The 24,796-nt window shown below is 44.2% G+C and overlaps 1 protein-coding gene across 4 annotated transcripts in view; it reads left to right on the top strand.

Moving 5' to 3' along the window:
• The window catches only part of INTS13 (integrator complex subunit 13), a 285,831-nt gene that overhangs the window by 71,810 nt on the left and 189,225 nt on the right, over window positions 1-24,796 (top strand). For all 4 annotated transcript variants that reach the window (XM_069628081.1, XM_069628080.1, XM_069628079.1 and 1 more), the window contains one exon: window positions 4,498-4,582. In XM_069628081.1, coding sequence (XP_069484182.1) covers window positions 4,498-4,582 — 85 coding nt within the window. The remainder of the gene's footprint in view (window positions 1-4,497; window positions 4,583-24,796) is intronic.

Below are 24,796 nucleotides of genomic sequence, written 5' to 3'. Positions count from 1 at the left end.
AAGGACGAGCAACGTAAATGCTGAATTGTACCATTCCTAGTGTAGATCTAGCAGTTCATGCTTTATTACAGACTTGTTCATTCATTTTGCTTCCATTTTTTGTCTGCAATTCCTTTCCTGTAGTTAACTAGCTTACCCTCACCCTGTGCGTTGTCATGTTATTGTAGAACTTTGCTTCTTCTGTATCATATTCTTGCCAATCCAAACTGTTGCTTAAATGATGTACTTACAAAAGTATAGTAAACTAGATTTATCATTGCTATTGAAATGTGTGCAAGGGGAAGAAGGGCAGCCACTGGTATGGGGCACACACGCATTTTTTACTGCAAGGACTTGCTTCGTTGTCTCAAAACAATCCGAAGACAAACGTCTTGTGGGTTTGACACAGACAACTTTAAGTCGACATGAGCTTGGTTACACATTTTGCCTACTTTAATATTGCCTCATTAGTAGCTTCTCTTCTAAATTCCACATCAAGATAGCTGTGAGCACTATTTATTGTTTTTGCCTGACCATTCTCTTCTTTGGAGATGCTAGTATAATTGCACTTTAAAAACATTTCAGTACTTGCTGATTTCATGATATCTCTTGCAATCTTAAGTGATCCATATTGCGAAAACACTGGATAAATGACGCATCAATGCAAATTCTCCCCTCATCAAAAATGAATGTTTCATTCTGCAGATCTAATTGTGCAAATTGTATTACCGGGGAGTCTAGTGGACCAGATATCACTCTTTCCTACTGACTTCACGCACCACGCCATTCTCTGTGGCTTTGGTTATTGGCTATAGCAACCAGACATGCCCTACTTACTATCTTAACTAAATTCTGAAGATCTCAAAGCATCTGTCCCTCCTTATTAAAAAGATAACTTTCCTTGATGCTGCATTCCATGCCAGTATCCATTTGCTAATCCATCCGCCCTACTGCTGATGTGCGATGATCACTGGCCAATGAGATGGGAAAATAATCACTCCTCTAGCATGCACCAAACAAAAGGGCCACTAAACTAATCACTGAAAACTCGCCTGTGGAAATTGTTGAGACGCCACACTGGCCGAATCCTTGGCTCAATATCCTTTGTGTTGGTTTTATATGGTCAAACTAAACTATGATGGGCTTCTTAACAAGCTGCCCAGTTGAACTCCGAAATATGTAGATGGTCCACCGTCCCTTACAAACTGTCAAACCACTAACAAAAAGATAACAAAATAAAATCCCATCCATGTGATAATCCTGGTAATGAAGGGACTCTGAGAGAAAATGATGGCATAAAGATATTCATGAAGACATGGTCTGCTTTATCAGCCTTTAGAAAGAGCAGTTTAGCCATGCATATTGTCGACAGTGAGTGTTGGTGGTTCTATATTTCAAGAAATTGTGAGCAATTCATTTTGTTTACCTGCATCAGGGACACCGGGTGATTCTCAGTCAATTGAAATGGGGAAGAGAAATGTGGCTGTCGAATCTGATCCTTTTTTTTTTTTTTTTTTTTTTGAGACCATGTAAAATCCTTATTTGTGAGAATATTTGTGAGAATAGAACATATTACTTGCATGATAGCATACCAACGACCGACACCACCAAAAGAATACTTTCAGAACGTTTACAATTTCCACAATCTTACTGCTGTAAGAATGGACCTTATTGTCACCCTGTCCCTCTATAAGAATATTGGCAGACTCTTTTAATGAAAGTGTTGCGAAGATGCATGCAGCAATCCTCTAGTTTGGCGGGGTTCATGGACTTTGCATCCTCACCTCATCAGTGGCTGACTTTAATGTTCATCTGACTTAGACTCAGAACCAACTGTTTTCCCTTTTCACACATTCTTCAAACGGTTGCCTTTATTTCTCTTTTTTGCATAAGAACAAATAGCTTGTCCAAACATATATTACTAACTGGAACTATACCAACTACATTTAAAGTTTTGTGTTGTCACCCTGTCTGCTTAAAAAGAAAAAAAGAAAACTCACAATAATATTTAGCACATGGAAAATTGGCATTGCTTTTTAAACCAGCCTTTTCTCTCCATATTATTTGGAAGAGTTGTGAATATTGATTGATATATTCTTCACGATAAGGGCCAGACTGGTTGTGGGTCCCATCGAGGCACAGAGTATGTCGTTTTCTCAATAACGGATGTTCTGAGAAAGAAGATTTAAAGCAATGGTGTTTGTGAGCTAATGTTGCTTGACCTTTCAGGAACCTCAAACACAACACACTACTCTCGTCTAAAGGCAATAAGCATCTGTGGCGGAGTTTTAATTTGACTCCTTCTTAGGTGAGAATTATGGGATTGGTCAGTGCCACTGTACCAGTCCCACGCTCTAGGCTGCCTTTGCAGGGTTCCTCAAGGCTCCCCACTGACTTTTTAATGTTTACTTACTACTGATGGTTATTATTTTCCAAAATCTGATATGTCCAAAGCGATACACTTCTGAATGTTATTGAGCATATTGTTTCTTGTTGACCTGCTTAAGAAAAACAAATTGGAACGAAAATGTGAAATAGAGGACTTATGGACAAATATTGGCTGCGGTTTGTTGCTGTCAAGTGAGGAGTTTTTATTTTAAGAAATAATTGCTAGTCATGAAGGCTACATTGGTAAGACTGTGAACACTGTACAAAAGTGGATGCAGTTAGTCTGGCTGAAGATGAAACAAATGTGTACATTTGAAAAAGTTGACTTTGGTTCTAACGGCACAACCATTCGCAACACATTTTGAAATTTCTTCCTGCAAAAGGACATATCCATCTTCAATATCTATCGACTTTACTCTTGTTTTGTCACATTTATCGCTTCTTATTCTTCCCTTTTTAATTTAGTCACCAATAAGGTCAAAAACTCATTTTGGGAATTAACTACCACTGCTTCCAAACAAACCTGCCCAAACCAGCCTGGCCATGCATAAGTTGACCTCCTTTTAGTGGCATACAGAAATGTCCAAAGACTAATTATAGCATTAGTACTCGTACAGATGTTGTCTTGACCTTTTGGGATGAAATTCAATGTTTGTTGTACGTTTTTCTTTTTTTTTAAAGTTCAATTCATCCATCCCAAACTGATAATGATATCTAGGGCTTCATCCAGTTTTTCCAAATCTATATCCATAAAGATACTTTTTCAGTCTTGAGATGCATATCTCAACACACAATCTTTCGGCAATTGACACGTACTGCTATGAATGGGGTCTCAAATTAACATTGTCGCAATAACTGGATCTAATACTTTTTTTAATTGAAAAAGAATACAAGTAATTCAAATGCCTTTTTTTCTTTTTTCTCTTTTTTTTTTAAACGGCACAAAGCCAACTCCCTTTGTAAGGTGGAATGTGATTTCCCCTGGTCTCCCAACCACCGTTCTCCACGTACCCCCACTTGTTATCACAAAAAGCCCCTGCCCTGTAATCCCCATGGCTTAATTCCTGAATGTAGATCTAAGTCTTTTGAGATTCTGACTTCACCTAGAAACATGTCAAGATTGGGGAGCCGACCTAGGAACCCACACCGTTTTTGTATGTTGCACAAAGTCTCTTTGAGCTATAACATTTGCAATATTTCCGTTAGTTGTATGATATGCCTAATGTTTAACACCCGCTCTATTTGAAAATGCTCTGCTGCATAATTTGACCTAGATGAATCAGAGCACTGAAATGATTTCATGCATTCATTGTGTAGCCATTTTCTTTAGATTCTGGCACATCAGATGAGTTACATTTTTTTGGCATTACAAAAGACTCTAATAAGCAATTTGAAGCTACTTGTAGTTCCCAAGAGCACATTCACCTCTTAGTCCTCCAAATGTTTTTGTGTTCCGTTGGGCACATTTCCCATTTTGAAGAGCTGTAATCTTGAAAAGATGAAAACTGAACATGGTGGGGACCATGTCTAACACAATTGGGCAAAAAGGGTCTATCTCAGTTTGCTTATTTGGAGTCCAGTATTATATATGTTTAGCCTTTCCCAAAATCTCTCTCGCATCCGTTGCTTTCTCATTATCTATCAGTCACAATGCTCCCTTCTCTCCGTCTCTTCTTCATAGTTTACCCTCTGCCTCTACCCCTTCTCTTTATTTTTTTTTATGTTTTTCTTTCCTTGTCACGACTTGCACCACTCCAACCCATGCATGCAGATTATGTAGTAATAAAGGATGAGTTCCCACTGGGGGTTGGGACCCTTCTGTTGTTCGAATGGCACTTTTTATCGTAACTGAAGAAAAATGTGTTGTGAATTTCTGTGTTGTCTCAAATGTCCAGCCCTCTGGAGCCCCAACTAGAACAAGATTTCACAATAACCCTACGTAAGACATGGAGTGGACATAACTCTTGACAATCGACCTTTGAGACCCCTGCTCCAGAAGGTTACTTATGTGTGCCATTCTGATATTTTGTTATTAGAAAGATGTCAGTTGAAAACAAACAGTTGCTCATGGGAACATTTTTAGCTGCAGGTTACTTGGTTGTGTTAAATCTTTGTTCATTTTATCTAAAGGAAGAACAACATGCTAACACATCAGCAAACTATGACGTGGAGCTTCTTCATCACAAAGAGGCACATGTGGACTTCACAAAAAGTGGTAAGTTGGAGATGGCTGAATTTACGTGCACAGTATCTTGTGTTTGAAGGGGGTTTTTGGCTCAATATCTGGCCTCACCAATTGGAAAGTATACAGGGAGAACTTGTAACAGTATCCAGACCATGAAGTTGGTCCCAGCTCTAATGCTTGTCCAGTACAACCAAGCTGGAGTTTAGTAAAAAATACGAGGACTAAACTTTGATTGCAGCAACTTCTCTGGATGGTAAAGTCATGGTATATCAGGGAACACATTCTAGGGATCCCCAACACACAAGAATTATGGAGGTCCACCAAACTATTGGAATCTCATGTATATTTCTCTCAAAAGTGTGAAATGGGAATCTGATGCTACTGCTCGGTTAAATATTCTAAGTATACAGCCTGTGGGAAGTCGGACTCGGGAGAGGGACCAGGTGGCATTTTGGGACCAGGTGGCATTTTGGTTGATTTGTTTCTTTATTTCAATACCATAACAATCTCTTTCTATGGGTCTTGGCCCTTTTCTTAAGAAAAGAAAGTAGTTTAAAAGAGTGCTCATCAGGATGTCCTATAAAATAACCTCAATCCACCATCCAGAAACCTAATCTAGCCCTATTCCGGTTCCTACCACTATAAACAGAAAATATCCTAACTTAAACAAAGATACTATGAGGGCCTTTTGCCCAATGATAGAATGGTGTCTGGTTTCTGACCCCACCGTTCAGTTTCTGTATCGAAACAGAGCCCAGGCCCCTTGAACTATTCCAGTAAACGGGCACCAAAATGTCTCTTCCTCCTTTCCCTTTTTCGATTGTGAATGCCTCTTTTGGTCAGTGTCTCTCTCTTGTTCACTCTTCTTTTCCCCCTCTCTCTCTCTCTCCTCCTCACTCTCCCTCTCTCTTTCTCTCTCTCTCTTTCTCTCTCTCTTTTTCTCTCTCACACACGCTCACACTCTCGCTCTCTTTCTCTCACACTCTCATATTCACTAGACACTTTGTATCAATCCCGGGGCGTCCGTCACCCTTGAAAATACTTTGGCTTGTAAGTCCACTTAAGGTAGTCCCCTGGACCTGTCCTCCATTGAGCCTAGCAGTATTTTCTGTATTCTGTTCCCTCCTGTTGAGGGGGGCCCTCCTTCGGTTTTGGTTCTCTTCAGCCCACCTTGGAGCCTGGTTACTCTTGCTTTGGGGTAGTTTGGTTTTAGCCCCACCATGAGGTCTGTCCTGGCCTTTCTGCCTTCTTCCCGACTTCCGGGAGCAACTGCGTACCTTCTGCTTTCAGGCGATACTCCTTTTTTTGGCTGGCTGATGTGGTCTTCTCCTCCGCATCTGCTAGAGTTGATTCTTGCTTGTTGCTGTCTCCATGCGGGTCTTTAGCAGCAGTTCCACACCTTGCTGTGACTTGGCCGATACAGCGTCTTCCACTCAGGCTTGTGCACTGCGCCTCTCTGGTCTTTGCATCGTCTGGTTTGCCGAGCGCTCTGCGGGCTTCACCATGGAACCGCGCCGGGTGCACGCTCGCTCGCTTCCTTCAGCCACATCTCCCAGTAGGAGGTTTCTCCTATGGAACTACGCAGGCTTCCCTCTACCCTTCCACTAATACCTATGGGATCTCCTCCTTTCACGTAACGAGGGAGTGGGCTTCTCTCTCGTTCGTCCATATTGATGACAGTGCCTGAATATGGTTATAAACCATATCAGTAATTTGGTATAAAATTCATTGATGTCTCAAGAGAACATGATGTGGTCACGCATGGGTGCTTATCATTCTGCACAATTCTCTCTGCTGCAACATGTAAGGCCCCTAGTGAACAACTGCACAGAATCTGGTTACATTGTAGATAGTTTTGTGGATAGATAAGTGTTCATTCTCAAGCCACTAATGTTGCTTAAATCAAACAATTTTGAAATGCCTGCCTTGTATCATCGATTCACTGTATAGCTCAAGAGGAATAACACTTGTCTTATGCTGTCATCACCTTAAGTGTAGGCCAAGCTATTATTCACCCCCCTTTATCAATTCTTTCAATTCAGGTAAAAGGCGCATGACATAGATGTAATGCAATGGACTGTTAAGAATAGCTACTGTTAGGACGGCATATTTTCAGATGATCATGGCCTTTGCGATTGATCTCTTTAACAAAAGGTCTTCCTTTTGTTACTGAGCCGACTTCTGCTGAGTCGCTTACAGATCTCCTTGCCTGGCCCCTCCAACATCTCTTGCACTTGCAGTCTCCTTTGATGCCAATTCAACCTGGCATGGATCCTGCTACCAAGAAGGAATGGGGGGGAGAAAGACATTGAAGATGCTGCTCTATTGAAAAAAAGATCTTCTTTGCTGTTATGGATGATGAGATGGTGTGGATGGGGCTTCAATCAGTAAGAGCCTTCGTCCATCAAAACGAGTGCCTCCGCTCCGGTACTACCACCTTGGCCCAGTCAGATCACTCATTCCATTTTAAGCATTTGTGCTTTAGGCTCAATCCACCTGGCTTTCATTGATCTTTTACTTTACTTTAAGACATTTATATAGCGCAGCCATGAACCCGAGGGTGTGAGGGCACTACAAGACACAGACAACGAATAACAAATAGAAGAGTCTGGGTTGCAGAGCCATTGCGGAGAAGAGAGTTTATAGTTGTCTCAGAATCAATTAGTTGAACAAGTATGTCTTTAGGCTCTTCTTAAACAATTCAAGGGAGTCAATGGATCTCATATGTAGAGGAAGAGCATTCCAAGCCCTAGGTCCATTGAAGAAAAAGGCTGAATTAGCTGCTCTGACAGTGTGGCACATTGGTTCGGCCAAAGAGTGCTGATTATTTGACCTTAGTATTCGCACATTGTTTTTTGTGGATAGCAGCAGTTGTAAGTATCCAGGCATGTTTCCTGATCTGCACTTATGTATAATAGTCAGAGTTCGGAATAGGAATCTAGAGGTCACTGGCAAACAATGTATCTCACGTCTTGCTGGTGTGACATGGTCTCTAAATTTAAGATTCATAACAGCTCTGACAGCCCCATTTTGGCATACCTGCAGCCTATAACAATCAGATTTACTGATGCCGATGAGTAGGCTAGAGCAGTAGTCTATTTTAGAACCTACTATTGCTCTCGCAATAGTCTCAGCGTTCTCCTGTGAGATCAATGGCCTTAGATGTGCTAACTATTTGATGTAATATGCACATGAGGATACAAGACTGCTGACATGTTGTTTCATAGTCATATGTTGATCGAAAGTTACTCCAATGGTTTTCACCTTTTTTAGGGGTTTAATAGATTCTCCTCCCAATTGGAAGTTCTCATACTTTGGCCCCATTCTGTTAATGGTATGTGGTGAGCCTATAACAAGTAGTTCTGTTTTTGATTTATTCAGTGCCAATTTGAGGACCATCCAGGCCTCAATGAGAGTGAAGACTCTGTTAATAGCTAATTCATCTTCCCTGTGACAGCCAGTAAGCCCTAGGTAGCATAATTAGTAAAAATTATGTTCTCAGAATCGAGCATTGCAAACAAGGGGGCTGTAGAAATATTGTAGAAGCAGGGAGATGTACAAACACCCTGTGGGACACCACAAGTTGTTACAATAGGTTCCGATTCTGCATTGCCGCAGAAGACTCTACTTTCTAGATTATTAAGGAAAGACAATACCCATTTGCAGGCCAAAGATGAAAAATTAGCCACTGCGCACAACCTGGTGGCCATGATGTCATGGTCCACCAGGTCGAAAGCCGCAGAAAGGTCGAGCAGCATAAGCAGGGGTGCTTCCTTGTCCATACGGACCATCAATTTAGATTTGAGTTCAAGTAATGCAGTCTCAGTGCCGTACCCAACCCGAAATCCAGACTGATGGTCCTTTAAGATGGGATGTGCCTTTAGGTGTTCTGCAATTTGAATGTAGGCCACACGGTCAAGAATCTTGAGTAGGAACGCTGTATTTGTGATGGGTCGATAATTATTTGGCATATCAACTGAAAGCCCTGGTTTCTTCAGGATTGGCATGACCCATGATTGCTTAAGTTCCTGAGGGACAGAACCGGTGGATATGGAAGTATTTACAAATTGACAAATAGAAGAAATTAAGGAAGGGGCACATGTCTTAATTATCATGGTACTAGATCTGTTAAGTGCATTTGTTTCTGTGGAGAGACAAGCTTTCGATGAACCTTTTAGGCTTAGGCCTAGGCCTACCAAGTGGAATGCATTTTAATAACTGGGTTGCCACAAGGCATGGCTGTGGAGCTGAATTAACCCCCTCATTTAATTCCAATAGAGGAGTGCGCTGAAGAGGCATGTTGGCGCTGTTACTCTTTTCACTGTGCAGAAATGCCTTCGGTCAGCTAGGGCTGCCTGTGCTCCTGTCAGAGAGGCACAGCTTCACCTCGCTGATGAGTCCCAACAAGGCTGAAACACCTGTATGTGGATGCTGTTGGTACTCTTGTTCAGAGAGAAATTGCCATAGCATTTCGGTGCTGGACTGCCCATGTGGGCGGGACAAAGACTGATATGCAAATGGATATTTCCCATCTGTGAAAGGTTCAGTGAGCAAAAAGCGTGTGCGGGAAACTCTCATCTTAGAACAGGTTATCATGCCATGTTCTTTCTGGAGAGGAGCGCCTGCTACCTTTTTTTGCAACAGTGACATAGTGTTGATGGCAAGGTCTGTCCTTGCAGGCAGTGATCACAATGTATCCAGAGCACATGGGAGAGATGGACCAATGAGTTCATCCTTCCTATTCCTCAATTATGTATTTGAGTACGCGCTTGTAGCATTTCGGCAGATTGGACTGGTGGTGCAAAGGTAGACAAGTGTCCCCAGTACAATTGTTTGGGTATTCTTTTTTTAGTAAGGCTGATTAGGTCCCAAATCTGATGAAACAGCCTCAAGATGTGGAGCAGGGTAATGGTGCCATCTTGAGATGTTCCACCCAACTTGGAAGGTTACCTACTGCACCCATCTCATATCTATTCTGGTAAATCTAGTTTTGGCCATTCTTGGAACTGTAGTTTAAAGGCGATGGCCCCAATAAACCACAAACAGTAAATCGTGTTTTTTTTAAATGCCTGCTGTGGGTTCACAGGTCCACTACATCATACACCATACATGATGAATGTAACCTTTCCTATATTTAGGATAACAATGCAAGGAAGGCCTAATATTCCCAATCAACTTGATCTAAACTGTGCTAATCACAAAAGGTATATTACTTGAACTGTTGCAGAGCGAGTAGATTAAACTGACACATTGGCTACAATTTGTGAAATATCTCCTAAAAAGATTACAATTGATTGCATGGTTTAACGACCAAGCTTCAGTAGAATGCCCGAATCATTGCACAAGTTCAGTGAAGGAGCAGCTTTTTTGTCACTGCTTCCTAATATTTTTACTTGTTTCTCTGTGGACATGCTTTTGCATCAAGCACTGGATATAAGGTAAGGTGGTATGAAGATGGATTTCTAGAATCTGGCCTGGTGGACAGATTTTAGGCGGCCCCCTTATTTATGGGGAACAGGGGGCTCGGAGTTCAAAACCAAATCAAAGTAGCAATGGAGAGCAGTCAAGGCTTACTCTTGTGAGAGGCAGGTCAGAGGCCCTCAATGAGTCCACGCAGAATAGCACACAATAAATAAATTTAGAAAGTCAGTTATAAAAATAGTTCTTTATTGTGGGCCTTTAGAACATACTGAAAAATGAAACTTAGCAGGTACTACTATCACATAATACAATTGTATCCAATTATCATTTGATTCACTTAATAGGCATCAGCTAATAACTTATCAAGCAAAGCAGGTAAGCACTGTTGATGCAGTAAAGTAATGGGAATCTGCGGTAATGACAAACCTCAGGAGGCAGAAGGTACTTTCAAACGGGTTCCTTTTTATTTAAGATGAAACAGGTAGGTGACTTGGTTAAGGGGCAGAGCCTGAGATGGGACGCACTGGCACCCACTGTTGGGGAGATTTATCATTTGTATGCGTTATCCCCTTCTCCTAGTGAGACCCCCAACACTTTTTGCTGGACTTCTTTCAATCCTGAATGAGTGGAGTCTTTTTCCACTCATTCATTCTTGTGGGCTCTGTCCTTTGGAACTCTGTTCTTTATATTCTACCTGTACTATGCAGTTAGTCTGCTCCATAGCTCTTAAAGACCTCTGTGTTTTTACTACTGCAGCACACAGCTCCTTATAGGCAGTGTTGCGGGGGACCCTTGGGGTCCTCCTTAAAGATTATTTTTCTGTATTCTCAAGTAACTGCAGTTCTTAAGGATAGAGAGATGCTTACTATCTCTCCCAAAACTCTATAGTTTGAGAGATTGACTCACACCAGCTTCATTGGAGTGCCAAAGGGATACCTAGTATCCCCCTTCTCTCTACACTTTATAGTCACATGGACGATCTCCTAGTTATGGCTGGTGGCAGTGGACGTGTTCTACCAACTATTGTGTAATTTCTGTACCACAGACTGTCTGTGGCCCTGGTAATGCACAATGGAGGCATCCAAGTACCAACTTGGGACCTCCCTTCTTTTTTTGCCATTACTAGTGTGGTTGTTATTTGTTAGCCCTTCTACCATTCTGGGAGGGGGGAGGTCAATGTGTGTGTTTTGCCTTTGGTGGGAACCCTTGGGTACCCCCGACTAGGCTCCAGAGTGTCTGGGCAGGCAGGAAGTGGTGGAGGAGTCTTCCACCCCCCTGTCCTTTGTCTGCTAGAGTGCCTGAATAGGACCAGCTCCCACAGGGAGTCTAGCTGTCCTGATTGGACAGCCAAACGCCCCTTTCTGTAAAATGCTGAGAGAGATTGCAGAGGAGTGTGCGCTGGAGCTGTATAAAAGGTGAGGCTTCTGGAGTGAAAAGCAAGTCAACCACTGGAAGCTAAAGTAACCGAAGAAGATGCCTGCAGACCCTTTGCAACACCATGAGGCGACCACTGCTTTCCTGACCCTATATTCTGTGAAACAGAGGAGCGCCGAAGAGGAAGACTGCTTCCCTTTGGCTGGTGGGAACAACCAGTCCCAAGACTAACCTTGGCTTGAGCCATCTCCCGAGGTCCTAGCAGTTTCCAGAGCTGCAGAACCCCAATACCAGATGACCTGCTGCCCATTTCAAGTGCATCATCGTGAAAAGGCAGAATCATCAATATCTTTACTGAGACACTCTAGCGTTCCAATCCAACTCGCCCTTACCCCCTCACCAGTGTGGCACTGCAGGAAGTGAAGACAATTGACCGGGAAATCTTTGTCCTTTGTTGATGCTGCAGAAAAGGCGCCAAAACCAGAGTGAAGCAAGAAATTGTTGAAAGTCGTGCCACAGGTCCTCCCTCGAGACTGCTGCTGAGAGATCCCGTCCATTGTCCTGCCTTCAGTAATCAGACCAAAGAATGCAGTGATCGGGGCCAGAGCTGCAACATTACGGAGCATCCAGCACAAACATTTACTTCAAACCTAAGGTACTGTGGGGAAGAAAGTATTGCTTACCTGATACCAATAAGTCACGCAAGAGCATTGGAGTGCACATAGAGGTGTCCAGGGTCACCCCCTCTTACCTCTGATTCAGGCCGCTGTTTGTGTCCCTTTGAGTCCTTTTACACATCTCCCTTGTTAGTTTTTAACTTGTTTCTATGACACTGGAGCCTGGAAGAAATCCTCAGGACTTCTTTGTATTCTGCTTCTTGTCAGGACTTTGAACCCTCTCTGAACTGGCTGTTGCTAGGGTTGTGTTTTTGGACTTGAGCCTTGCTGTGTGAAGAAACCCTCCTTAGAACCTTGAACCAAGCTAATGTTACACTAACTAATCATTTCCCTCCCTTAAAGTGACACTTCTATATGTGTTTTCAGAGTGAATTTATTCCCATATGAACTGTTAAAAACCGCAGGTGCGCGTAATAGCCAATCATATGATATGATATGGCATTTATAACACGCCTATACACAAGTGTTCAAGACGCGATGAGGCAAGGGAGGGGGGATCAGAGGGAAGACCGACAACGATCTTACTAGGCCAGGTGTCATTCAGATTGTGCAAGTGCATGAACAAGAACATTGTCTTTTCCCTTTCTAACGTTGCTACAAATGTAACCGCAAACAAACGCAAAAGTGAAAGTGTCCTTTGAAGTGTATTATCAAATTATCAAGTATTCAGAAGTGTTCTAGTGTAAACGTCTAAAGTATTTAAAGTGTGTGTGTGTGTGTGTGTGTGTGTGTGTGTGTATATATTTTATTTTATTTTTATTTATTTAACATTTATAAAGCGCTCACACAGCCCGCAGGCATCGAGGCGCTGTTACAGGGATTGTTTTGTTTTTTTCTTAGTTGCGTATTTATAACGCGCTTAAACACCCAGAGGTTTTTAAGCGCGGACCCGGGGATCGAACCTGTTGTTGCTTCGTGTCGTCCTGCTTCCAAGACGCGCACGCTGCCGCTGAGCTATCCTCCCGGGACAATATATATAGTATAATTTTATATGAATTATAAGTGTAAGAATTTCTTTGGTGTGCATGTCTATCAAAGGTTCAGTGTACTTACCTACAGCTCACATCTTCCTCTTAAGATAAGCCTGACTGCTCTGCCACTCTACCAAGGTCCTGAGTTAGTACAGACTGATACAAAGAGTTGGTGATCTACAAACCACTGGGATAGCTTACTAAAGTCTTACTACCAGTAAGGACTTTAGGAAAACTTCCCCAACACCCACCACCGAGGCTAGCTGCCCGAGCTGGAACGCTTGTTACAGCTACATTCCAGGCATTCGTGAACATTTTGTGAATGGTCAGCAATGAGAGGCGCACACAAAGTTAAAGTATTTTCAATACTTGCCATGTTTAGAAAAATAAAAAGGGTTTGTAAAAAGGCCTATCTTTCCCCAACCAAAGAACATAATCCCTTCCTACAAAACCAAAATAAGTTGACCTTGTGTCCAATTTCATCTATCCCCTCGCACTAACTTACAAAGCAAGCACACCGGTCTATTTATCATCACTTGAATTAGTTTGTGCAAAACCTCACATATATACAGTTTCAACAAAACAACCATTGTCTAGGTTCTGTTTCCCTTCCCTGAACTGTTTCTGGAAAGGAAATCCCTAAACACTCTGTTTAATCAAAGTTCCCTTTTTGAGATAATGAAAGTGTCTATTCCCTGGATATTTTCCTTAAGATGACAAAATGTTACCATTAGGGTTGAAATATAGTCTCCTATACTTTGCAGGATGGTTTAAATCAAAATTGTTCACTTCCAACAAGAGCAGCCTTCAAGATGGCTAAGCAAAAGTGCCAATTTCAACTAAGTTCACTAGAATAACACTTCTTGTTCTCCGTTTGTTTTCTATAGATCCCCTGGTGTTCTCTACCCCAAAGAAAGTTTGACCATGTGCTTTGGATATTCTGGTTTACTCTCCTGCCAGAAATAGCCCCCTTTTTGACTCAACAGATCCCCAGGTGTACTCTCCCGCCAGGTATCTTTTCAAAAAGGTAGCAGTGTCTTTCAAGTCTTGGCAATGCTAGTTTCAATTTTCCCCTAACCAGCACAGTTCTTGCCTCTTTCTTTCTCTCTTAATCTTGTGGTTTAAGGCAATGCTGGTTCCAAGATTTCCCCAACTGAACTGTTAGGGAAGTTGTACCATATTTTCCCTCTTTCTTTCTCTTGACAATATCCTTTTACTCAATATTTTGAAAAGTTCACTTTCATGTCCACGCACCCATCGAACGCCCCGGGGTCACCAACACTAAATGGCCAACTCACTGGTTTTCCTTGGTGTCTCTGACCCGTGGATTGCGGCATATCGGAGTTCTGCTTTGGGTATGACTTCCCCTTTCGGGTTCTCTCGATGCCCTCACAGTCCCTCATCAACACGGATACTGCGTTGCTTCACAGCAGCGCTGGAAACTACCTGCCTGCGGTCGCCAGCACCTCCGCAGTCCCCGTCTGGAATCTGTTACCCTTCCTCTAGTTTCCTGCCACCCCGGTTCCAGAATGAAGAGAGGCAGTCCGGGAGCACCTTGTCTCTTCACTCTGGTGCACTCCCACATGTCTGCTCTTCTCAGCGGCTCTGCTTTCGGCTGTGCTCGCTCTGCAGTCTAACCTGGCTTCTCCTCTTTCTCGTTCCAGGTCCTTTCTTGCAGAACTTCATTTGCGCTCTCTCTCTCTCTTGGCCTTGCTCCTTTTCTCTCACGTGTTTCTCCTTTTTAAAAGTCTTGCGCTGACACCAACTAGAACTTACGATACTATTGTTCATGCTGGTAATCCTCATGAACTCTTTACTGCCCTTCTTTGTCCCAGTACTTAGAGAATTCTGGGAGTTGGAGTCCCAAAGATGACAATAGCATTCTAAGTCCTGTTGTTTACATTGTTACCTACATTGCAACCGTTGTTAACATCAGATGTCAAAGAAGTTTGAAAGAGGTCATTCATGTGTAAGGAGGAATCAAGTTCTGCTTAAAGTGTTTAACAGTAGTTATTAAGACTTCAGTAGTAAATGGTTCTGCATTATGGCAGCAGGCCATAAGAAACTTTGGAATTATAGTTTATTCATTATCAAGAAAAGAATACCATGTCTCCCCCATCACAGTCACCAACTCCCCCTGATGGCCATCTCCTCCCATATGATCCACCCTCAGAATACCACCCACAGGGTCAGGCTCAGGTAGCAGCTGCCTTCGCCTGGCCACTATGAGAAACCTGAAGATGTCTCACCCACTAGTCCCAGGGGATCTGTCATCCAGGTGGCCAAGACATGGCCATTACTTTTGGATGCAGTTCCTGTAGGTGGACCAGTGCTGGAGGATCACCTGGGTGAGGGGTCTTGGGGGAGTGAGTGGTAGTGGGACACTGAATGGAGAGACGCTGTATCCACTTCCTTTTAACACCTTTACCCCATCTTACCAGGTAGGATATTTAGGAACTTTAACCCACCCCCCTTTCCCGAAACGAACACTTTCTTACGGACAGCCCGCGATAAGGGAAAACAGACTAACACCCGAGCTGTATACCTGACGTGTCCCATTATAATGGTCAGGCGGGGTCAGGCAATTACGGACCATCACACGTACACCTCACTTCCATTACACTACTCAACACGGATAAAAGGCGGAGCACGAAAGCACACTCTGAGCGAGGCAAAGCACACGAGGAAACAGCAGTTCCAAGATGGCAGTCTAACACAAGGAGAAAGACGGCAAAACAGATGGGGATCGCAAGGTGGGAAGTGCCCTTCACCTTTTCAACAAGTAACCGTCCCTTTCCTGAAATCTCGTATAGAAGCATTGTGTGTCGGAGGTAACAGGGTCCCTACTCTTCAGCTGCCTTGGTACTGTCCTTGGCTCTACAAACAAAGCAATGACTCTGCAAAATCAACACAGCCAGTGAGTTGAGGAGACCGATACAAGACTGGTCTGTGTTGAAGCCAAGGTTGCGAGTGGCAACATGGTATGGTGAGTGCTGGAATGAACATTGTTTGAAACGAGAGTAAAGTTGAGTTACAGATGAGTGATTGAACTTTGAAACCGAGATACAATACCTTTGACAGAGTAGGCCGGCAGCGCATGGGTGCTAATTAGAAGCTCTCTGTAAGGTATCCAGCTGAGAGGTGGCAAAAGTGATATTGAAAGCAAAGAATTGTGAATCGCAGTGGTCCTGCGACAGATCAAGCAAAATCCTGTGCACTATCGAAAATCTTCGATGTTGATATAGTAAAGAAAGTTAATGGCCGCAGGCCTATTTGCTGTATCTCAACTGTTACATTTATTTTGTATGTGCTTACTCTGCCTGTGCAGACTATTATCATCTCAGAATGTCAAGGGCTCTGAGCGACTGTTTTTTCCCCATGTTCCCACCCTCCTTGAGCGCTTTGAAACACTTTTTAATGTGTGTAGGCGCTATATAGATAAATAATACAATACAATACAATAGCAAAGTAGATAAAGTTGGTCCGAGCCCGGCTGAGGGAGATCAATTGAAAACAGATCTAAACTCAGCGCAGGTGGATCCACAGTTTGAGCCCGAACAAGGGAGACCAAATTGTGAACATTGTGGGAAGAGGGGTCTGAACCTGAAGGAGGGGGGATCCAGGTCCTAGTCCGAACGAGGGAGACCAAATTGTGAACTTTGTGAAAAAAGAAGTCGGAGCCTGAAGGAGGGGGGGGGATTCATGGTCCGAACCCAAACGAGGGAGACCAAACTGTATATTGTGAGAATTTGTGCATGTGAAATCCTGAGGACATATCATTTCTTGAACACTTTTCTTTTACATAACATTTGTTTCCCACATGATTTGTATTTAGAAGTAAGGATTGGCAATAGGTTTCTTAGTATAGGCCCTTTTATTTTGACAGACTTCACTAGGACTGTGTTATTATTTGATGGTCGTATTTTGCTCCCATCTTGAGATTTAGAATTAGATGGGCGTTTTTCAAACCCGATTGAAGTTCAATAAACACCCTTGAACTGTGGTACCTTGTGTCCATCTTACTGTTGATACCATGCCTTCCTTACACCACATAGGAGGAGATATTAGGCCGGGGCTCAGTGATGACTTTCACAGGATTCATCTCAATTCTCACTGTGACATCATTCACTCACAGATGCAAGGAAACGGGATATAACGCCACCTCCCTTCTTTTAACAACAAAAGTATGTATCTTAATCATGTACACGCAGCCTCCCAGCACTCCCTCTCCATCCCTCTGACCACTCCTCTCTCCTGGAGGGATCACTCTCTCCTCTCCTCCCTTTCTACCCCGCAGGCCAAGCCAACCCAAACACTGCCACCTACCTTCTCAGACATCAAGCGTGTATCAGTTAAGGCCTTCGCCACAACCTTCTTCCCCCTCTCCGCCTCTGGTTGACTTGCATCCTGATACAGCACTTTCCATGCTCTACTGTTCTATCCCTGATACTCTTGCTGTTCTTGTCCCTGTCATGAGGATCTGTTTGAAGCCCAAAGCCAAGTGCAACTCTTGGTACAGCTCTGACCTACCCACCCTTAAACGTAAGTGCAGGGTGGCTGAGAGGAAAGGGAAGGCTTCTTGCTCATCCTCTGACAAACTGGCCTGCCGCCTGCTTCAAAGGCATTACCGGCTCTATCCGCACTAAGAGAGACGACATCCAAGCCTGCGTCTCTGCGGCATTGAACAACTCGGCCAAACTCTTTAAAATCTGCAAGAAGCTGGCCAACCCTGCTGCAGTCTCTACCTCTCCTGTCACCTCCCATGCCCTTTGAACAGCCCTTGCCTCCCACTTCATCTCTAAAACACAGGACATCCTGTCCACCCTCTCTTCCCCTCCCCCTCTTCACCCTCCTCCTTCTGTGAACTCTGGCCCTCCTGCAGTCGCCTCACCTCTTTCTCTTTCTTTCCTCCTCTGACGCGATTTCAAGAGAAGTCCAATCTATGAAACCCTTCTTGCCCTGCAAACTATCGGCCGATCTCCGCCACTCCTTTCCTGGGAAAACTCTTGGAAAAGCTGGCCATCTCGCAGCTTAACCTTCACTCTAATGCTGTCGCTCTGATGCTGTCGGTTGCCTCCACAACCATCAGTCTGGCTTTAGAGCTGCAAGAAGTAGGGAAACTGCTCTCCTGAACATCCGTGAAAACCTACTCTCAACCTTCATTCTAACATCCCTTCTGTCCTCATCTTACTCGATCTCTCGTCTGCCTTTGACACGGTCAGCCATACCATCCTGCTCAACCATTTCTGTGACAACCTGAGTATCACCAATCAGGCTCTGGCCTGGCTGACTTCTTTCCTCTTTGATCGACCCTCACAGGTCCAACTTGGGTTCTTCCTTTCCTCTATCTCCCTCTCCACCTGTGGTGTTCCCTAGGCGTCTAAGCTTGCACCCTTGCTTTTCAACCATTACCTGGCAACTCTCGCCCATTGCATTGCCTCTCTCTGCTCCAATTTTCAGTGCTTTGTGGATGACACTCGACTCATCTTCAGGCTTCCCTCAGCCACCTCTTCTCCTTCTCTCATCTCAGATTGCCTGTCTGCCATTCAGGAGTGGTGTGCCGCCAATGATCTCTGTCTTGCTGGCATTAAGGCAGAGATACTCATCATCGGCACACCTTCACCCTCCTTTCCTGTCACTCTCTGGCCATCCTCCCTTGGCCCTCCTCCTACCCCCGCCTCTGAGGTTAAGAACCTCGGGGTCATCTTCGACATCACACTTTCTTTTTCTGCCCACATCTCCGATGTTTCTAAAAAGTTAAACTTCCTACTGCACCTCCTCAGAGGTACACTGCCTTTCCTCTGCTTCTCCCAGAAGCTCAGTCTCTCGAGCCCTGGTTCTCTCCAGGTTGGATTACTACAATAACATTTCTAAATCTACCTGCTTCTACTCTCTGCCATTTGCTACTCATCCAGAGGCCAAGGACTGCGAGACTTGTCCTTGGCCTAAAGCCCTGGGATCGTTTCTCTCCAGCGCTGAAATCTCTTCATTGGCTCTGAGTGACTGCAAGCATTAAATTCAAGACCCTTTGCATTATCCACAAGGCTTTCTGGGGCCTGGGTCCAAAATACCTTCAACTCTCCCTCCGTAAATACCTTACTTCTCGAGCTCTTCGCACCTCCACCTCCATCTCCCTCGGGGTCCGTCGCTTCTCAAAGAAACGAGCTGGGGGTTGATCTGTCTTCGGCTACAGCCCCCCTCTGGCACAGCCTCCCTGTGACTCTAAAAACTTGAGGAGAGCCATCTCCGGTTCCAGAAGCACCTGAAACCTTCCTCTTTGCTTCTGCCTTCTCTCCTCTCCCCTGCCGATCTGTTCTGCTTTGGCATCATGCACCTGGTTACCCTCTGTTTTCGGGCCCAGGTACTTTCCCACCCTGCCACTCACCCGCACTGCCTCCTGGCAACCCTTGCACTTGGGTCTGTATCTGTAATCCTACAGTCCCCCCTCTTTCTCTGCACTTCTCAGACACCCCATGTCTGAGCCTTAAACCTAGCACTTGCCACTTGTTGGCTGCACTTCCACTTGTTGTTTTTATTCATTTATTTAGCACGTTCCATTTCTCCCCTCCCCCTGCACTTTCCCCTTCCCCCCTCCCTTGCACTTGCATGTTCTCCAGTCACTGGGCCTAGTCAGATTGTTGTTTTGTTCTCCCTTGTTCCCCTCCCTTGCCTCGTCGTGCTCTGAAACACTTGTGTATGAGCGCGATACAACGAAAATATCAATATCAATAGCACTCAAAACCAACCATTGATGGCATTCCAGAAATACGTTACAAAGGTCCTGAAACAACCCAAGAAAACAAGACGCCGCCGCCCGTCCTGGACTGTCATCCTGGACCTTGATCCTGCCATGTCCAAGCACAAACCCGCCACATCCAATGCGCTAATGACACCACAAATCTCAATCAACTGAACAGAAACCAAACTATTCCTACCTGGGTCTGCCACCCCCCAAGTCATGGGACTGCCACTCCCGAGCACACAACCACTTTCAAGAGGGACACACCCTGACAATATGACCTACGATACAAGAGCCAGAAACAAATGGCTGAGGGATCTGCCAGGTACAAAGATGAATAAAGGCACAGTCCGACAGCACGAAATCCACAACTCCTCTATAACTTACTTCCAAAGGGGTAAAACACACACAAGTGGAAAACACCACTCCACCCATGCCCCCAACATTCACCACCACCCACACCTTCCCCTTGTTAATAAAAAAAAAAAAAGTGCAGCATGGGGAAGAAAACGAACACACACCAAAGCATACAGGTGAGATTAAGAAATGCCACACAAAGAACCACTCACTAGAACGCCAAACCGCAACTTCTCATCCTGAACCACTGGCCAGACAGCCAAGGATCCAATCAGTTCACACTGAGTGACAAAAGCAACCAACAATATTCTCTTCACTGTGCAGGCACACTCTATGAGAATGGTCTCCCACAAACCAGACTACCAGTTAGTACCAACAATGTTCCTACCACGGGAGAGAAACCTACTTCAACCAGGCACAGAGGCAAACATTTTTACTTTCAGGGCTATCTGCAATATCGGGCCTTTCACACACAGTCGCCAAGATCAGAAATGGTTGAGGAAGAGCAAAAGCAAAAAGGGAGAGAAAAAAAAAAGAATTCCAAGCAGGGTTCAAATCAAATTACAGCTGCAGTCAACTGTCAGCAAACCGACTATAAATTGGACATGGCAGTCTAGCTGACTGGACAAGCGTTACTTAATTTTTTAAAATAAACTAAACTCAGCCCTGAACTCACTGCAGGACACCAAAAATATTCTAACCAACCAGAGGTGTACCTGCAGACAGTACCTGCAAAAAAATAAACCCAGAACTCCAAAACCTTTTTCCGAAGAAAAATGCAGAAGTTGTAAAATCCACACAACAATAATACAAGTGTGGGTGGTGTCCCAACCAAACACTAAACATCCGCTCAACACACAGGATCCTGACAAACATAATACACATGTGCAAAAACCGCTGAATGGTAATGACAAAACCCCAACTCCCTTACCTGCACATCACTCACATAAGCCTGAACAACCCTTGACCATCCGCTAGTTAGCAGAAGGCCTACTATAATCACAACATACACACAATGAGCCGGTTTAATACTGACCCACGCTTGGATGAGTACATCCAATGCTTAGACAAACCATGCACCCATACAAAAGCCAACTATCGGACTAATGGAGAAGGTCCAAGCAACAACTCATTTCCAGTAACTTAAAATTCTTAAAGATGTAAGGAGCTTAATAAAATTAGAACGCTGGGAATTATCAAAGGGATGCAGGAGATTGAGGGGTAAAGACCAAGGAAGAGGAGCCCATAGTGATCAAAGCTGCATTAGTGAATGCTCAATCTGCGGTGGCACACGTGGTGGAAGTGGGGGAACTGATTAAGGGATATAATCTTGAGCTCCTTTTATTGAAAGAAACCTGGTTCACAGAGGGAGCACAATCCATTTAACATAAATGAGTTCCTGAGAACTATGATATCCAGACAATCAATAGAGTACATAAGAGAGAGGGGGGGTTTGCAATAGTGTGTACACATTGCGCATATGGATGAGCTAGATTGGGTGGACGAAGTGCAGATGGGGGATTTTACCATAACACTGTCCCATTTAAGGTCAGTAAAAGTGATGTTTGATTATAGACCACCGGGTCCAGCAGGTATATTTTTGGAGAAATTGGATCTGTATTTAACGTCGGCCGGGAGTAAATGCAAAGAGCTCTTGTGTTTAGGCGATTGGTACAACTGGTTGGAGAGCACTTGACATCCAGACTCGGCTGAATTAGCTGAGATTCTGGATAATCATGTTCTGGAGATTATTGCCAGGGCAACGTCGCATAATAAAGGCCATTGCCTGGATCTTGTAGCAGCAAGAGGAAAGTCTGTATGATTCTCAGAGATGCTCCCTATACTATGGTCGGACCATTGCGTATAACTATTTGGGCTGTCAGAAAAAAAAGGTGCAATAAGGAGGAGGAAGGGAGAGTAATCAAGTGTGGATGCTTAAAATAGAGGACCTGGCTAAAATCCCAGCAGAAGTACAGGCAGGGTTAGCAGGCATTAAAGCCATGCTCCCGTGTGATGAAATCTTTAATACTGGAATGGGTATCTTGGAGGCTATATGTCACAATTATGCCCCTTTTTAAAAGTGAAAGAAACCAAGAAATCCAAACCTTGGTCTGGTCCTGCCGTGGCCGTGCTGCATAAACGGGTGCCAGTGGATAACCTTTGGAGCGTCACCAGACTGAGTAGCGATGCAGTCAGAGCTAAGGGGGTTCTAAAATCTTATAAGGTGGCCTTGTTTCAAACAGAGACATCCTACATAAGGAGATTAAGCAGGCGGGGAATCAAGCGAGGGAGGCGTTCACTGTGGTTTCCAGATTTGTTAGCCCAGTCTGCACCGCAGCATGGCTTGCCCCCTCAATGGACTAAACAAATTAGTTTAATCATTTTTCTAAGGAAAAAATTGTGACTATCCAGAAGAGCATTGCCAGTGGGAGGGGCACAGAGAATTGGGGCGATTCCATAAAAGATGACACATGGGAGAAAGAGGCGGTGAAAGAGGGTTTCCGCTTTATGAAAGTGAATGAGGAAGTGATACTCCCTGATTCGTCAATTGAAGCCAATTAATGACTTTTGCATTGCCGACATGTACTGCCAAGCGATTGGCGGCTAATGTTACACCATTTACAATGATATTGGTGAACAAGTCATTGCTGGAGGGCCGGGTCCCTAATGCTCTGTTGGGGAGAATTCTCAGAAATGTGCCAATTCCCTTCTACCTTAGAGACCCCCAGCTCTTTTTGCTGGACTTTAGGACTTTTAATTTCTAACCTGGAGAGAGTGAGACCTTTTTCCCACTCTCGTGTATTTTTCTGTGATTTGGACTCTGTGTTTCTTTTGACTTTGGAGCCTGACAAACTCCATAGGCATAATCTTTACATTGTGACACACAGCACCTTCAGTGCTGTGGCACAGGGAAGTCTCTTAGATTTCCCAAAGGTTTAAATACCTTCTCTTGGTAAAACTACTGTTGCCAAGAGCAGTGAAGTGAAATTGACTTTACTTACATTTTGTATCTTTCTAGACCCAGCTCACACTATCTTACAATAGGGTGCTGGAGGGGTTACTTAGTATCCCCTTCGTCTAGTTTCTCATGTAACATTTTTCTGTTACCCTTTCTACAATGAATGGCTGGTGGCAGTGGTTTACTTTTTACTACCTTTTGTGTGTTTTTACCGCAGGCTGCAATTGCAGCTGCAGTAAGAAACCCACGGGTGCCCATTTTGTCAAATTTGCTACCCAGGCTGGGTGAGTGACAGCTAGGCTGGAATGAAAGGGAGAAAACTGTTTTAAAAGGCGAGTTTCTTGGACTGGAAAGCAGAGTCGACCACTGGAACGAAAGAACCGAAGACGAGCTGGAAGAGGACGGCTGCTGCAACTCCTGGACCGTTGGTTTGCCCTGTGAAGCCCTGCTGCAGGTCCGAATTGCCAAGTTCATCTCGACAGAGAAGCCCCTTCAAGGAAGACTTCTTCCTTTGAGTTGGTGGGACCAATCAACTCGTAAGCCACCTGGATACCATTATCGGAGCTGGTTAGGTTTAACCAGGGGGAAGGACATCAGCTTGTGTGCTTGAAGACAGCTACTCGAACCGAAGATCTTCCATTTGCCAGCTTGTTTGACCAGTCCCCGCGCAGTGTAGGAGTCCCCCGACGTCCTCTGTCTTGTCCCCACGACCGAGGCTCAGGAACAGCGAGATCTGCAGGAACCTATGTCCTCAGCTGCATCTTTATCTTCACATTAAGGTACTGTGCCGACCCAATTCAGAGAACTTACCTCTCACAGGGAAATTCGTGGAACTTTCCCAACTTGCAGGCTTAATCAGCCTGTGACCCAACATGATTCTTTTTCATACAAACTACCTATGAGAACATTGGCAACAACGTTACAAGAACTGTTCTTTCCTATCAAAGACACTAGCCCATTGACTTTGGCCTAGGCCTATTGAACTGAATCAAGTCCTCTAGTGAACTGAAACTATTTGCACTGCCGAAGAAAGTATTTGTGATCCACTCTATTAACTTATGCCTTTTACCCTCATTCAAAGTAACTGAAATGCCATTTTGCTCCTATTTCAGGTGAGCCTAATTTACTCACAAACTTATTGGTTTGGTAATGAAGTATGTTTGTTTGTAATATTAAGTTGCCTCCTTCTAGTGGTGAATGTTTTCTAAATGACTGTGTAATAAATTAATAAGTGTTTTACCAAGAAACCTTGAGAGTAAGTGTTTACTTGAACCACTGTGATTGTAAGACCTCTGTGTAACATCCTTGTACTGCTCACATTCCCTCTTGAGACAAGCCTGGCTGCTCAGCCCGCTACCAAAAACTGTGTAGTACAGACTTATACCAAATGTTAATGTTAAAGGACATTTGTACTGCGCACTAATACCACCGGAGGGGTCCCCTGGCGTTCTGGCGGCTCTGAAAGAGGAGGGGCGGTTGCGTTAGTGGGAGGAAGCAGGAAAAGTGCAAGAGAGCAGCGATGTGTAGCTGACGGCCTCAGCCCGGATGGGTCCGTTCGCTGGGCCTGGGATGTTTCCGGCCGGTAGTCGTTATGTACTGTTGTGCAAGGCTATGTGTGTTTTTGTTTTGTAATTGCGATGTAGTGAAGTTTGTGCGGTTTGTTGTGCTGTAGGTTTTGGTTGTGTTTGGTTTGGAGTTTGAGAGGTGTATGCAGAAAGGGAAATTGTTAGTAGGGTTGGTTAGTTT

This window comes from Ambystoma mexicanum, chromosome 12, assembly GCF_040938575.1.
Source record: "Ambystoma mexicanum isolate Mex_15411 chromosome 12, UKY_AmexF1_1, whole genome shotgun sequence".
Classification (NCBI taxonomy): domain Eukaryota; kingdom Metazoa; phylum Chordata; class Amphibia; order Caudata; family Ambystomatidae; genus Ambystoma; species Ambystoma mexicanum.
Note: the sequence above shows the minus strand (reverse complement) of the source record. Positions and strands in the feature narration are given on the sequence as shown.